This window comes from Schistosoma mansoni, chromosome 6 (genome assembly GCF_000237925.1).
Source record: "Schistosoma mansoni strain Puerto Rico chromosome 6, complete genome".
NCBI classification, from domain to species: domain Eukaryota; kingdom Metazoa; phylum Platyhelminthes; class Trematoda; order Strigeidida; family Schistosomatidae; genus Schistosoma; species Schistosoma mansoni.
In genome coordinates this window covers 9,432,960-9,447,318 of record NC_031500.1, presented here as the reverse complement: position 1 = coordinate 9,447,318, position 14,359 = coordinate 9,432,960, and the positions used below count along the sequence as shown (strand labels likewise).

Here is a 14,359-nt window from a genome sequence, read left to right as displayed (position 1 = left end):
GTCCAGTGTTTCCAGGTTTTCCATGGTGGTCTAGCTTCAATTGACTCACGCTTTCAACTTATTATTCTATTGAACAAAATATTTCAATTATATTTAAAATTAATAAGTAGTATAATTGACATGTTCTCTTTAAGACTTTTAAAGAGTTAAAAATAAGAAAACGTGAACATGAATAAAGAAAAAAGAGTCAACTTTATATTATCTTATAAAATTAGTAATATTATATTATATATTATGTTTAACTTATTACTATTATAAGCAAAGATGGATAGTGGCTAGTAGTGGAATCCAGGACGCGAGTTTCGTCCTATTTAGGACTCGTCAGCTGGATATACCTGCATCTCAGAGTTGATACTCACTCTGGGACTATTGTGTTTAAATTTGAAAATGTTACCAAGTAATGACTTCTTTTTTTAAAAAATAAGAAAATTAATAAAGTTGAATTACTGGTCCAGTAGTAAAAATTGAAATATTTTTGTTAGTTGAATGTTTAAAACAATTAGTCCCTTTGATAAATTTCGATAGTGTAATAAGAAGACGAAGATTATCAGAACTATATAATGATATATTAGCGCAATACATTTCGAACAATCTGATCACATATATACTTAGTAAGACATTTTTATATGAAAATTAAAAGGTCAACAAGACAGGTTAAGGTAAGAAAATACTTGTACTTGTTTTTTATATCTTAACGAAGAAATTATTGATCATTGATAGGAATTATTTATGCACTATGTGTTCATATATTCTTATTGGATCATTATTATGTTACTAGATTATATGTATATGAAGGCTTCTTTGATACTACGGCGTACCTGAGATATTCAATATCATACGGAATTCCTATGATGGATTGAGAACTGCGAACTTGTGCATGGAGGACAACTAGCTGACTCGTTCGAGGTAAAGACAGGTGTAAGGCAAAGTTGCTTACTCTCATCCTTTCTCTTTCTCCTGGTGACCGACTGCATCATGAAGACGCCAAAATCTAGGGGGAAGCACGGGATACAATGAATAGCAGCTGGACGATCTACACTTCGCAGATGATCTGGCTCTCCTATCACACACGCAACAACAAATGAAGGAGAAGACGACCAGTGAAGCAGTAGCCTCAGTAGCAGTAGGTCTCAATATGCACAAAGGGAAAAGCAAGATTCTCCGATACAACACAACATGCACCAATCGAATTACACTTGATGGAGAAGCTTTGGAGGATGTGAAGACCTTTACATATCTGGGCAGCATCATCGATGAACACGGTGGATCTGATGCAGATGTGAGGGCGAGGATCGGCAAAGCAAGAGCAGAATATTTACAACTGAAGAACATCTGGAACTCAAAATAACTGTCAAACAACACCAAAGTCACAATTTTGAATATAAATGGCAAGACAGTTATACTGTATGAAGCGGAAACGTGGAGAACCACGAAAGCCATCATCCAAAAGATACAGGTGTTTATTAACAATTATCTACACAAAATACTTCGGATCCATTGGTCAGACACTATCAGCAACAACCTACTGTGGGGGAGAACAAACCAGATTCCAGAGGAGGAAGAAATCAGGAAGAAGTGCTGGAAGTGGATAGGACACACATTGAGGAAAGCGCCCAACTGCGTCATAAGGCAAGCCCTGAAATGGAATCCTGAAGGCCAAAGGAGAAGAGGAAGACCAAAGAACACATTACACCGAGAAATGGACACGGACATGAGAAGAATGAACAAAAATTAGATAGAGCTAGAAAGGCGTAAGACAGAGTGGGTTGGAGAATGATGGTTGGCAGCCTATGCTCCATTCGGGGTAATAGACGTGATGAACCAATCGAGCTATACTGGATGGAACAATCGTTTCCCAAGGTCCTACCATGCCAGGCAGGTCGTTTGAAGAGCGGTGAGACTAAAAGCAGCAAACCCAAGGTCCGAAGGCGAAGCCGTACTGCGGACTGTACAGAGGTGTGACAGCAGTAAGGTGTTTCCTTCAGACAACCAGCATGACAGCGATGCTGCCTTCCCACAAGGAGGGGTGCGGTTAGAAAAGGTCGACCCTAAAAATGCACACCTCGCCTTATCCCACGGATATCCGTCTCCGGCGGTAAGGTCCTTTGAAGAACGGAGCTAACACAAAAACTACCCACAAAAAGGTCGTGTGTGACCGACCTCAAGCAGTTGTCCCTTGGGCATTGCGGTCACGTTCTCAGGTCATTAAGACCACTTCTAACCCAATTTCCTTTTCAGGTACCTCTAAAAGAACCCTTCCACGGAGTGGGCAACCGGGAAGTGATAACTGCCCTCATACCTCTAACAGCACTCAAGCCTATGGTCCATTTAAAGTAACAGGCGTAAGATATATATATATATATGTAGACAGCAAGTAAATGTTTCAAAAGAAAAACTTACCTTCTAGTTAATTTATCATAAAATGTCTTTGGTATAATAGTAACTTTCATTGGAGTTTTTGATTCGTCCATAAGTTGTAATAAATCTTTATCTTTTAAACCAACAACATTTTGTCCATTAACTTCGATAATTTGATGATTAGTTAATATACCATTACGTGCAGCACTTGAGTCTTTAACGATTGCTTTAATTAAACCATTACGAACTTGTATACCAATTGCACCTAAACTGTCTTTATGCACGGTAATAACACGTTCGAATGGACTAGATTAAGCAAAAGATTAGTGAATGAAAAGAATTAGAATATTTGTAAATGTGAACAGTTTCGTGAAATATTTAGAGTATAAGATGACTTTAAATCTTGGGATCTAAGGGAAGACAAAAATGAATGCATCTGCGCCAATGTGATCGATTCTGCTCTAAATTACTCACCATTTCCAACTACTGGTGACGATAATTACCCGGACCTTAACTAGGTCGTCAGAACCTACCTACATGGGTCAAACCCATAGCTAACGATTTCATAGACTGATGCCACATTTTGATTTGACCGTTTCTAGTTTCTTTTCAACCTAAACTTTCATCAGCACTGTGTTTCGAAATAACTTGTGGTTGGGCACACACAAAGCACTTCTTAACCACCTTGATTAAGGAAAATTCGTTTCCACTTCCGACTATATTCCGTCTTTATCTGGCGTTCGAAATCTGTGGAGAAATTTTGTCAGATACCAACTCGCTGGGACTGATGGAACTTACAAGTTATGTGAAGTGGTAGACATGCTTAACTAGAGGACAAACATTTGACAGTTCTTTATTTTTAGGAATGATACAGTACAAATATCGTGCCAGTAATTTCAATAAAATATGAATCTTTATTTTTAGGTACGTATTAGATAATTAAGTGTTTTACGGCCACTTACCTATGCAAACCGAATAAAGGGATACGATTCCTACTCAAATAGCACTTCGAACGCGAAATACAAACAAGCGCAATGAACAAAAACAAAAGTGACGTTAACATAGAGAAAAAAACAGTTCAGTAAACAAGTTAGACAATGCCACAGTTGTATGTCGGCTCAGTAGTTTGGCGATTAGGCGTTCGCGCACAAGACCTTAGGTCTTGAGTTCCATTTCCATACGCAGGATCATGAATTAGCACTTCTGAGGTGTCCCATACTGGGACGAAACGGTCGTCCAGTGCTTTCTGGGTTTCCAGTCGTAGTCTAGTCTAACTTAGATAGACTCGTGATTCCAGGTCTGAAAATACTGCTATCTCCACAAATAGATCATACTAACAAATTAAATAAATACAACTTTGATTCATTATTTATAGGTTTGCAACTTGGTAATTAATCTTTTACACAATTCTACGTGTATTTAAACAATGTTACATTTACTTTGATTGTTCAAAATTTGACTACAAATAAGTACTACAGATAATTAGTAAATTTTAAATAGTTATGTAATAACTAATCACTGGCTTATATGTTAGTTGATTTTGATCTATTTATTTGGTCAGCGTGGGGATCATTGCTTATCAATTCTACTGATTCACTTTCACCTCTTAAAAGATATTATTATTACTGTTAGTATAGGAGTTTTTGGAGCTTATTTATTACTAAAATCACAAACCAACCAAAGTTGAACTTACATCGAAAACCTGGAATCACTGGATGGCTGCTTTGTTTTAGTACAGGACTTCTTAGTAGCTGGTATCCATACCCTCACTGAGGATCCAACACTAGAAATTATATCTCCCTTAAAAACCCCTAACCTTTAGACCCCTGAGTCGGTATTCAATGGTATATGTTCGACTTTGTTATTACATATTGTTTCACGCCACAAGTTATAAATTTGTAAATATCATATATAATACGATAGATATTGACATTATTTTCATATGTTGTACAGTAATTAGTTATAAACAAACTTAAGTTCTATAAAATTAGAAAACTCGGTTTAATACGTTTATTTTGCGTATATATTATTCGATTAGTTTAAAAACCAAAGTTAACAGGTAGATCAATACAAATGAAAATTGGCACAATTTTTGTGCTACAATGTAATTTGTCAAGATTTGTGTAATTACACAATTAAGTGGAATTAACCAGAAGTATTGAAAAGCAAAAAAAAAGGAATTTGAAGTGAAAATTAATACAAAATCAAAATAAATAGTTGAGACTTATAAAATGGTGTGGTATTTTCATATTTTAAAAAAATGAATACAGAAAACATGATAATGTGGTACCATATGACAAGTGAAATTTACAAATACTCAATGAATCTGTATAGGACGAAACGGCCGTCCAGTCCTTCCAGGTTTTCCCTGGTGGTCTAGCTTCAACTGACTCACGCTTTCAACTATGAGAATCTGTGTAAGTTGATTACATTAACTATCTGCTACATTATACACTAAATATTTCGCCACTTATTGGTTCATATATATGAATCATAAATCAGCTCATTCACCGGGTTCCTGAGTAAAGGCACTCAAACCGTGGTAAGGGCAAACCGTAATGCATTTTTGCTCAAAACTGAAGTAGAGGGAGTAGAATTCATAAGAAGTTGAATATTAACAAGTGTGCAATAATAAAGTGAATATTATAGTTCATCAACAAAAAGAGAACAGAAATTATGAGAAGAAACAATAGAGAAAATAAATTTTCCTAATTAATTCATTTTTAACTCACTCAAATGTTGGCTATTATGATAATTAAAATAAGAAGAGTGTACAAATTTCGTATGAACACAGAAGTCAAGTTTACGTAGCAAAGCACCACCAGACTGATATATTTCATTATTATTATTAAGCATATTTACATATTAGTGTAGAGCTGTGAAGGAAGACAGCAAATGTAGCAGCCTCTGCATCGATAGGCCTCAGCATACACAAAGGAAGAAGCAAGATTCTCAAATACAACACAGAGAACACCAATGCAATCACACTTGATGGAGAAATTCTGGAAGAGGTGGAAACATTCACGTACCTGGGAAGCATCATTGACAAACAAGAAGGATCATATGTAGATGTAAAGGCGAGGATTGGCAAAGCAAGGGCAGCATTTCTACAATTGAAGAACATACGGAACTCAAAACAACTCTCAACTAATTTCAAAGTCAGAATCTTCAATACAAACGTCAAAACAGTCCTACTGTACGGAGCTGAAACGTGGAGAACTACAACATCCATGGTCAAGAAGATACGAGTATTTATAGACAGTCGTTTACGCAAAATACTCAACATTCACTGGCCGGATACTATCAGCAACAGCGTTTTATGGGAGAGGACAAACCAGCTTCCAGCTGAAGAGGTAATTAGGAAAAGACGTTGGAAATGGATCGGACATACATTAAGGAAATCACCAATGTGCATCACGAGGCAATCCCTAACTTGGAATCCGGAAGGGAAGCGGAAAAGAAGAAGGCCAAATAACACATTACGCCGGGAAATAGAAGCAGATATGAAAAGGATGAATAACAACTGGAAAGAACTGGAAAGGATTGCCCAGAACAGAGTTGGATGGAGAATGCTGGTGGGCGGCCTATGCTCCTCCACGAGGGGTAACAGGAGTAAGTATTTGAGTAAGTGTGAAGGAAAATTCGTCGAAAACAAATATTTTTTTGCTCTGTTCCACTTTTTAATCAACATTAGCTTTTGGCGAATTAAAAGTTATGTTATCTGACAGAATAATTCGTAACAATCTTCATAGTGATAAGTATTTTAATCATAGTTTAACTTACAATCAAATGGGATTTTTAAAAACATTTCGTAATTCTACCACGGAAATTATACCATATTGAGAAATAAATTTTATCTACCATCTGGAGATAACATTCCAATAAAAAATAATATCATAACTTTAGCTTGGTTCCCAGAAAACTGATTTAAGTTAAGGAAAACAAGAGTAAATGTGCGAACACAACGACATGTTATAGAAAACAAAAATGCATTGATATTATACATAAATACTACTTACCGATCACGTAATACAAGTCTTATGTTGTTAGGAGTTGAACTTTTTAGTATTTCCATAGATCTTGTACCTGAACAACCGGTAACTAGAATATCATTAATCTCCAGGACTTGATCTCCAAAACGCACACCGCCAAGTGCAGCTGGTGAAAACCCCTCCACAAATGAAACAAATATACCCTATTAAAGTGAAAAAAAGAGCTGAGAGCACAAAAGCCAGGTGTATACTTCTTGACACATCATAAAACAAAGCATACAGCTAATCGCAACTTAGACATTTTTGTCAAAGTTCAAATGCTTTACGGATATTAGCTATAACCACAACAATAAGCGACAGATTAACACTAAAACTGAAGCTCGGACATTTTTAAGTTTAGAAACTTGTTCTGTTTGATAAACATAACAGAGAAAACCTATCGTTTAAGAATTTTGGCAAAATTACTCTTATTCAAAAGAGACGCTTTCACAAGACTTAGATATGCTTTAACACATCAAGGGCGGCCTGCTTAAACATCTGGGCTACCTGTTCCTGTCATCTATATATTTCAACAAGTCATCTAATATTGTTTGTTTTAATACATCATTATGGCTATTAAGCACACAACCTATTCCGGTGCGTTTCTGAAAACTGTACAACCTTTCGCTGAAAGGGTTACAAAAGGCCTAATCAGGGATGTCGTGTTTGCTGGGAACATGCAGCAAAAAGAATATACATTATTCATATGTCGATTGACTGAACTGCTGACATCCAACTGGCGATCACTGAATGTTTATCATCAGGAGCAACGAAGAAATAAGAAAAGTAAACATGTTGAAATACTTTATGCTGAGAATTCGATTTTGTACCAAATAATATAATATTGAATAAAGCTAATAATAATAATAATAATCAAATTCAGTCAGTCAGTCACAACGTAGAACTTCGTACGTACGTACATCAGTTCAAGTTGCCATACCACATTAGCACAGAGATGCACTTGTCCATTCAAATCCCATATTGGTAGAAGTAGTAAGAGTATAAGCAGTAATAGGGAAGATTAGGGTTTGAAGATGTTATTGAAGGAGTATAATCCAGTGAAATAAATTTGAAAAGAGAAAAAAGATAGGGACATGAAGAATTCAGAAGATTAGAATTTGGCAGAACACAAAGAGTGGATGCACCTTCGCCATTGCAAACGATTTTGAGCCATGTCATTCAAGGTCTCTAACCATCGATTGCTATTATCTCGCAAATCCCAACCAGGCAGTCTAAATCTACCAACATGGCTCAGTCCACTTGTCAGTGACTTCATGGGTTTGTGCCACGTTTTGGTCTGACCGCCCCTAGCTTTCTTCCAACCTACTCCTACACCATAAAGCATTGCACGTCAGGACAGTCGGTGGTTGGACATACGTAACACGTGTCCCAGCCATCTCAACTGATCAAGTTTCACTACTTCATCAATCGATTTGCTATCATTACCTAGTACCCGTTTCCTAACGACTGCATTACTTACTTGGTGGTCCCAGGACATACGAGCGATGCTTTGAAGACACCTATGATCGAATACTAGCAACCTACGAACATCCTCTACTCTTATCGGCCATGTTTCACTGCCATAATGTAGGACGGAATGAACTGCTGCACAGTAAACCCGTCCTTTAATTGCTAGACGGATATCTCACCTACGCCATAAATGATGCAAGTTGTTCAAAGCTAGACGAACTTTCTGTATCCGTGCTGAGATTTCGTCACACACCAGACCACAAGGGCTAATGAAACTCCCAAGATAAGTGAAGCGGTCAACACGCTCAACTACTTCACTCCCTATCATTAGTTCAGGTGTCGATGCAACCCAATCCTGAAGTAACATTTTGCACTTCGAGGGGGGAAATCGCATCCCGATCATGCCTGCATAGTTGCTTATAGTGGTCAGAAGACTCTGAATTTTGTCAGCGTCTTCACCAAATAAAACTATGTCGTCGGCGTATTCTAAGTCAACAAGTGAGCCTCCCGGTAAAAGTTCAACTCCTGGAGATTTAGATGATGAAAGTGTTATCTCTAAAAGCATGTCAACGACAAAGTTAAACAAGAACGGAGAGAGTGGACAGCCCCAACGAACACCACTTGAGGTAATCAATTCTGATGACAGTTTGCCATAAGCTCTAAGTCGACCAGTTGTGTTCCAGTAGAGAGCCTTTATATGGTTGATATACTTCTTTGGTACTCCTTTTAGTGACAAACACTGCCATAAAAACTCACGATCAAAGGAGTCAAATGCCGCCTTAAGGTCGAGAAATACTACTGTTGTGGGACGTCTAAATGTGTGGCTATGTTCTAGCACCTGGCGTAGAATGAATATCTGGTCTATACAATCACGTCCTGGTCGAAAACCAGCTTCATTTTCTCTAGTCTGCTCTTCACGAGCTCCGGTTAGGCGTCGAAGTATTATTGAAGTTAATATTTTAGACACTATATTAGTCAAACTGATTCCTCTGTGATTGTCACAAGAGGACTTTTGTCCTTTCTTATAGACTAGCATAATCAGTGATTGCGACCAGTCAGATGGAATTACTTCAGTTCCCAGATCCTACCTAAGACCTCAGTCAATTTTGTTGCTAGTACTGAAGCGCCATCCTTAAAAATCTTAGGGCTAAACCTGTCAGGGCCTTCCGCTCTCCCATGCTTCAGATGAAACATCAAATTACATAAGAATTATGCTATACTATTATATTTATACATCTATATGTTTACAAAATAATTAATTACTCAAACCAGTGTGGATTTTGGAAGCGATAACCAAGATTTACTACATGTTTGTTGAAGGTGAAGCTGAAGGATGAATTATTCTGGACATCCAAAGCTTTATGACTCTATGCACCTTTAAATGAAGCCATAGAACTATATAGCTTACCTCACAGACAGTTTAATCTAAGTTCATCTGGTCTGAACAGACACTGAAATAAGCACTACTCAATTATTTGAAAACCTGTTGCATTTAAACTAACGTATTATGAGCAAATAAAACTTAATTATCTCGAACGGTAAAAATAACACCCGCTCGAATCGTAAACTTAAGGTATTAACCGAAGCCTCTTCTATTTCATTGAGAGGCTTTGGATCCACCAAGTCAGCAGTCATCTCTGCTATGGGACATATGTAGTTTTAGTCCGATATAACCATCAATGTACTTTACCCCCTCATTATTTATATTTTAAAACTTTAGTTTACCATATTTGATTACTTTTTGTTTCCATATATTTGATCAGTTTACTTACTAGTCACTTCATTTTCACAGCCGACTTAATTCATACTGACTCATGCACTCAACTATTTTTTACCTAATATCTGATATGATTATTAATAACAATACTACTATTTCTATAAATTACTTATATCTTTATTTTCTTCTATTAACAGCCCCATATCCTTTCTCTTACTCCACATGTGATTTAGTTCAAGTTATCACTACATACAGGATAGCCCGGTACCTGAAATTGCTAAGGAAGGTACTTTCATTACAACTCCAAGCTAATAATCTGTACACAAAATGTATCTATGTAAACCTGGTTACTATAATGACTGTTGAACTGGGCTCGAAAATATAGTGCATGATGAAAATTGATTCAAAGTATGTCTTCTATACATTGATCTACCTACTTTATTGTAGCCGGAATTTTAAACCATGAAAAAATGTTTTCTAATTTTACGAAATATTGTATCAGACTAGTAGTTCACTAAACTGCAGCTGTGTTACAGCATAGAAGTTTAGAAACGGTAGAAATAAAAGCACTTTCTTTTTAAAACACATACTAATTGTATTACAGTTCAAATAAATTGAGTCAACCTGATTAATCTAATGAAGTAAATGGTCCTCGCTTTATGGAATTTTAGTAAGGTATTTCTGAGAACGTATAGTCTGCAAGATTAAATCTCGTACTTGCATGGACCATTTATAAAAATAAACCGCCTATTTATGTGTTCTATGAAACTTTAAAGATAATTTTGCTTCGTTTGTTCTGAGACCTTTCGGTTACACTTAATATACAGAATATCTTTACTTATTGACCACGGTTCACTGAAAAACGGTTCGATTTGCTAAGACAGATCAATTATTAAACGCCTTAATAAAAAATGACTCATTTATCTAGTTTTATTCACATTGAGTGAATTTTACAAAATGCTTTTCACATACGTAAGATGTATAAAGAAATCAGGTTCATAGAGCGAGGCGAAATGTCAAAAAGTTTGAGATCATTGTAAAGAACTAATTTAGGAGCATGTTGTGAGGGTATCGGTTTTTGAAACTGATTTTCTATCAGGAGAAACGTCACGATCATACCTTGTGATCGGATCTAGTAGTACGCCCTGATCATATTCGATAACTATATAATGGTCAGTTCTCAAGCAGTGATCTACATGTTAACTTTATATTCATCTCTGTTTACTCCTGTTCTTCTATCAATTGTTTCATCATAACATTTACAGGCCATTTTTTACTAAAGGACCTGTTGATATAACTGTGCACACCATTTTCAGTCCAGTCCTAAAAATATAACCGTTTGAGTTATCGTAAGATTTACGTCATAATAATTAGACTTACTGAGTCCCATTTTTTAACAATGGACGCTTTATGATTGTTGTGCGTCTCTCCAGCAAAACTAAGAATGCATTCTATTTCCTTCATTTAGAAATTATGACTTAATGACAATGCACCAAATAATGTGGCTAGTCTGCTTTTGCTTCAAGTTGTTGATTCGTGACAAGATAAAGTGAGGTAGCTTTAGAGAAGATCAAGCACATGTTTTTCAATAATCCAAACTTCATTTAGGATTATGAAATATATGAGAATATTTCAAGTTTTATCATGTTACTGTTATCAAATAGAAATAGATATAACCACTTTCTATTGGACGTACTCCTAATTACCAACTCCAATTAGTTTCAAACATATAACATTTAAGATAACACTAGTCATGTGAGAACATTTTTCTCAAAACTTACTTTCTGTATTTCCTTAAGCTGAATTCCAACTTTACCGAATTCATTTTTACAAAGAGTAACAAGTCTAACTCCTGGTTTTATATCTATGCAATCGAATGGTGCTGGAAGTGGTAGACAAAGTGCCCCGCTTGGTGAAAAAGGGGCAATCGACATTGAATTGATCCCACACTCCATACCAGCTTGAGAAAAAATACCAGATACTGTAGATCCATAGGTAACAGATCCACCACAACTGTTGTAAGAAGACAAATTATTATCCTCATTGCGATTTCCCATTAGAGTAGAGTTCATTTGTGGTAATGGTCCTTGACAATTGGACTGCATAGTGGTTGGTCTATTGCTTTGACTGTCAAGTATAGTCTGTACTTTTAACTCTTCGAGAGAAGGGTATAAAGACATCTAAAAAACACGTGAACATGGTAATCCATGAGTATTTTCACTACTACAAGGTATACAGGAAACAAATCAGTTGTCAAGATTTTTCGTATTAATCATATAAGGCTTTATTGTATTCGAAATTCTACTTGTCAAGTAACTGAGACTATGAACTGTTTCTAAAAAAAGTGAGAAAGCTCAAGCCATTTCTGTGCCGGTACAGTAAACAAGGTTCGGTGCATAAAATGTCTATCAAATATTCATCTCAAATCTATCTACGTAAAATCTGATTTACTTAATTCGGAGTTTTCAATATTACTTCAAAAATTATAGTTAAATAAATATCACGTCGAATTCTTAGCTGAGAATATTATACCTACTCCGTTTTCCTAAAACAAAAAGTCGCAAAACTGCTCTACTTGCGCCAAGAATAACTACTTTATCCTATTGATGTTTACTTTCTTAAAATATATTACGGTACAGAGACTATCATTTGAACGTAAACTTTTGAAAGTTTAGTTACATACTGTTCGACGGAATAATTATTGTAAAAATTACCCGACCATACTTGATATCACTTGTCTATTGCTAACTTAGGTGCCAAAATGAAGGAAATCTTTCTAATGTACCTCAGCTATATTGAAGAATTATAGTGGGGAAGATATGTTTATTACCTAGGTTAACTAACTTGATATAAATCTTATCAGATAAAAATAATAATAATTTTGACATACGCTTCAGTCACAGAGTTCCGAAAATACCCTGGGAAACCCTTTTTGGTCTACTTGAAAAATAACTAATTAAAAAGACCAAACAAATGACAATACCACAGGTTCATATATTCGGGACAGATAAACAAAACATGATCTGTGATACATATATCTAGTATCTTTGTAGAAAGTTTGTATCGTTTCACTGATTTATCTAAGCCCTATTCTTCTTGTTGCGGCATGATCCCTTGGTTTTTGTGTCATTCAATGTGGGTAGTACGACCATCACGGTGCACTAATCCAAGTGAATTTGATATGTGATTGGTCAATCATACATTTGTTCAAGGATATTGAAACCACTGCAAACAGTAGTTATCACATTGACGGGTAGTGCACTAGCTGTGGCAATATGTATATTTACAAACTTCGACTATGAAGTAAAGACATAACGGTCACAGAAAGCAAATAAAGGTTCAATAATAACAGATAAGTGAAGGTGAAAAGGGTTGAAGTGAACAGACATGGGCTAATGACAATAACGACAGGAACATGGTGTCAGTAATGATTAGATGACACAGCCTGTGGCATTTCTAGGATTTCAGCCGGTCTCAAGTCCGAGTAAATGAGGATTGAAAATGTAGCCGGCAACCCCATCTCGTGGAAAACAACTTTTCTGAAAATAGTGAACATGAATAAAGTATTCAAACCATTTAAACTCTGCCCTCCGAGTTCAAGGAAGAATTATGACACCTCAGGATGAAAGCAGAAACTCCTCGGAAATCACGAGGCCGATGCCCATTATAACAACCAGAATAACAATCAATATAGGTACATGGAACGTTCGAACAATGTGGGCGACCGGAAGGACCAAACAAGTAGCAACGGATATGAGAAGATACAACCTTGCAGTATTCGGAATCAGCGAAACGCATTGGGCCCAAGCTGGACATCAAAGGCTAGATATGGGAGAGTTGCTGCTGTACTCCGGTCACAAAGAGGGAGAATGCTCCACACACTCAGGGAGTTGTTCTGATGCTGTCCAAAGAAGCACGAAATGCGCTTATAGAATGGGAATCTCACGGATCCAGGATCACTGTAGAATCATCGAAAACAAAAAAGGAGGGAATTACAATGAACAACATGGACTAGGATAAAGGAACGAGAATGGTGACAGGTTTGCAAATATGTGTGAATTTAGCAAGATGGTTATAGGTGGCACAATATTCCCACACAAAGCTAGATCGATCTCACCGTATGACACCACGGAGAACCAAATAGATCACATTCTTATCACTGAATAGTTCAGAAGATCAGTGGGAGATGTAAGAATCAGGAGGGGAGCTGACATAGCTTCAGATCACCACCTGATGGTTTTCAAGATGAAGCTGAAGCTGAGGAAGCATTGGACAACTGGACAAACAACATTACAGTGGTTCAATATAACACTCCTTCAACATAACGACAAACTCAACCAGTTCAAGATAACTCTCAACGACAGGTTCAAAGCCTTACAAGATCTGCTGAAAGAAGAAACCACGATGGAGGACAACTGGAAAGGGACCAAAGAGGCACTAACTTCAACGTGTCAAGAAATGTTGGGCCGTAAGAAGCATCATCATGAGGAATCGATATCTATGGAAACCCTGGACAAGATTCGAGAAAGGAAGAAGAAGAAGAAGAAGACAGAAATTAACAACACTCGGAAAAGAACAGAGAAAGTCAGGGCACAAGCCGAATGCACAGGAGCAAACAAGCAAGTGACGAACAGTATTAGAGCTAACAAGTAGAAATATGAGAAAGAACTAGCAACGACAGAGAATAATGCCTAGTGTTGAAGTCTGTCCTCCTAATATTTGTTTCCAACATATGACTCAGTTGCGTGCCTCTGTACTTGATATGAAAGATCTATGTCTCTTT

At 36.6% G+C, this 14,359-nt stretch overlaps 1 protein-coding gene across 1 annotated transcript in view; it reads right to left on the bottom strand.

The window, feature by feature from the left end:
* Smp_068530 (putative syntenin) overlaps positions 1-11,756 on the bottom strand; it is a gene marked incomplete at its 5' end in the record, with an annotated part of 15,276 nt that extends 3,520 nt beyond the window's left edge. The window contains 3 exons of the mRNA XM_018798195.1: positions 2,401-2,664; positions 6,378-6,553; positions 11,358-11,756. Of these exons, the coding sequence (XP_018653161.1) occupies positions 2,401-2,664; positions 6,378-6,553; positions 11,358-11,756 (839 nt within the window). The remainder of the gene's footprint in view (positions 1-2,400; positions 2,665-6,377; positions 6,554-11,357) is intronic.
* Positions 11,757-14,359: the final 2,603 nt, after the last annotated feature.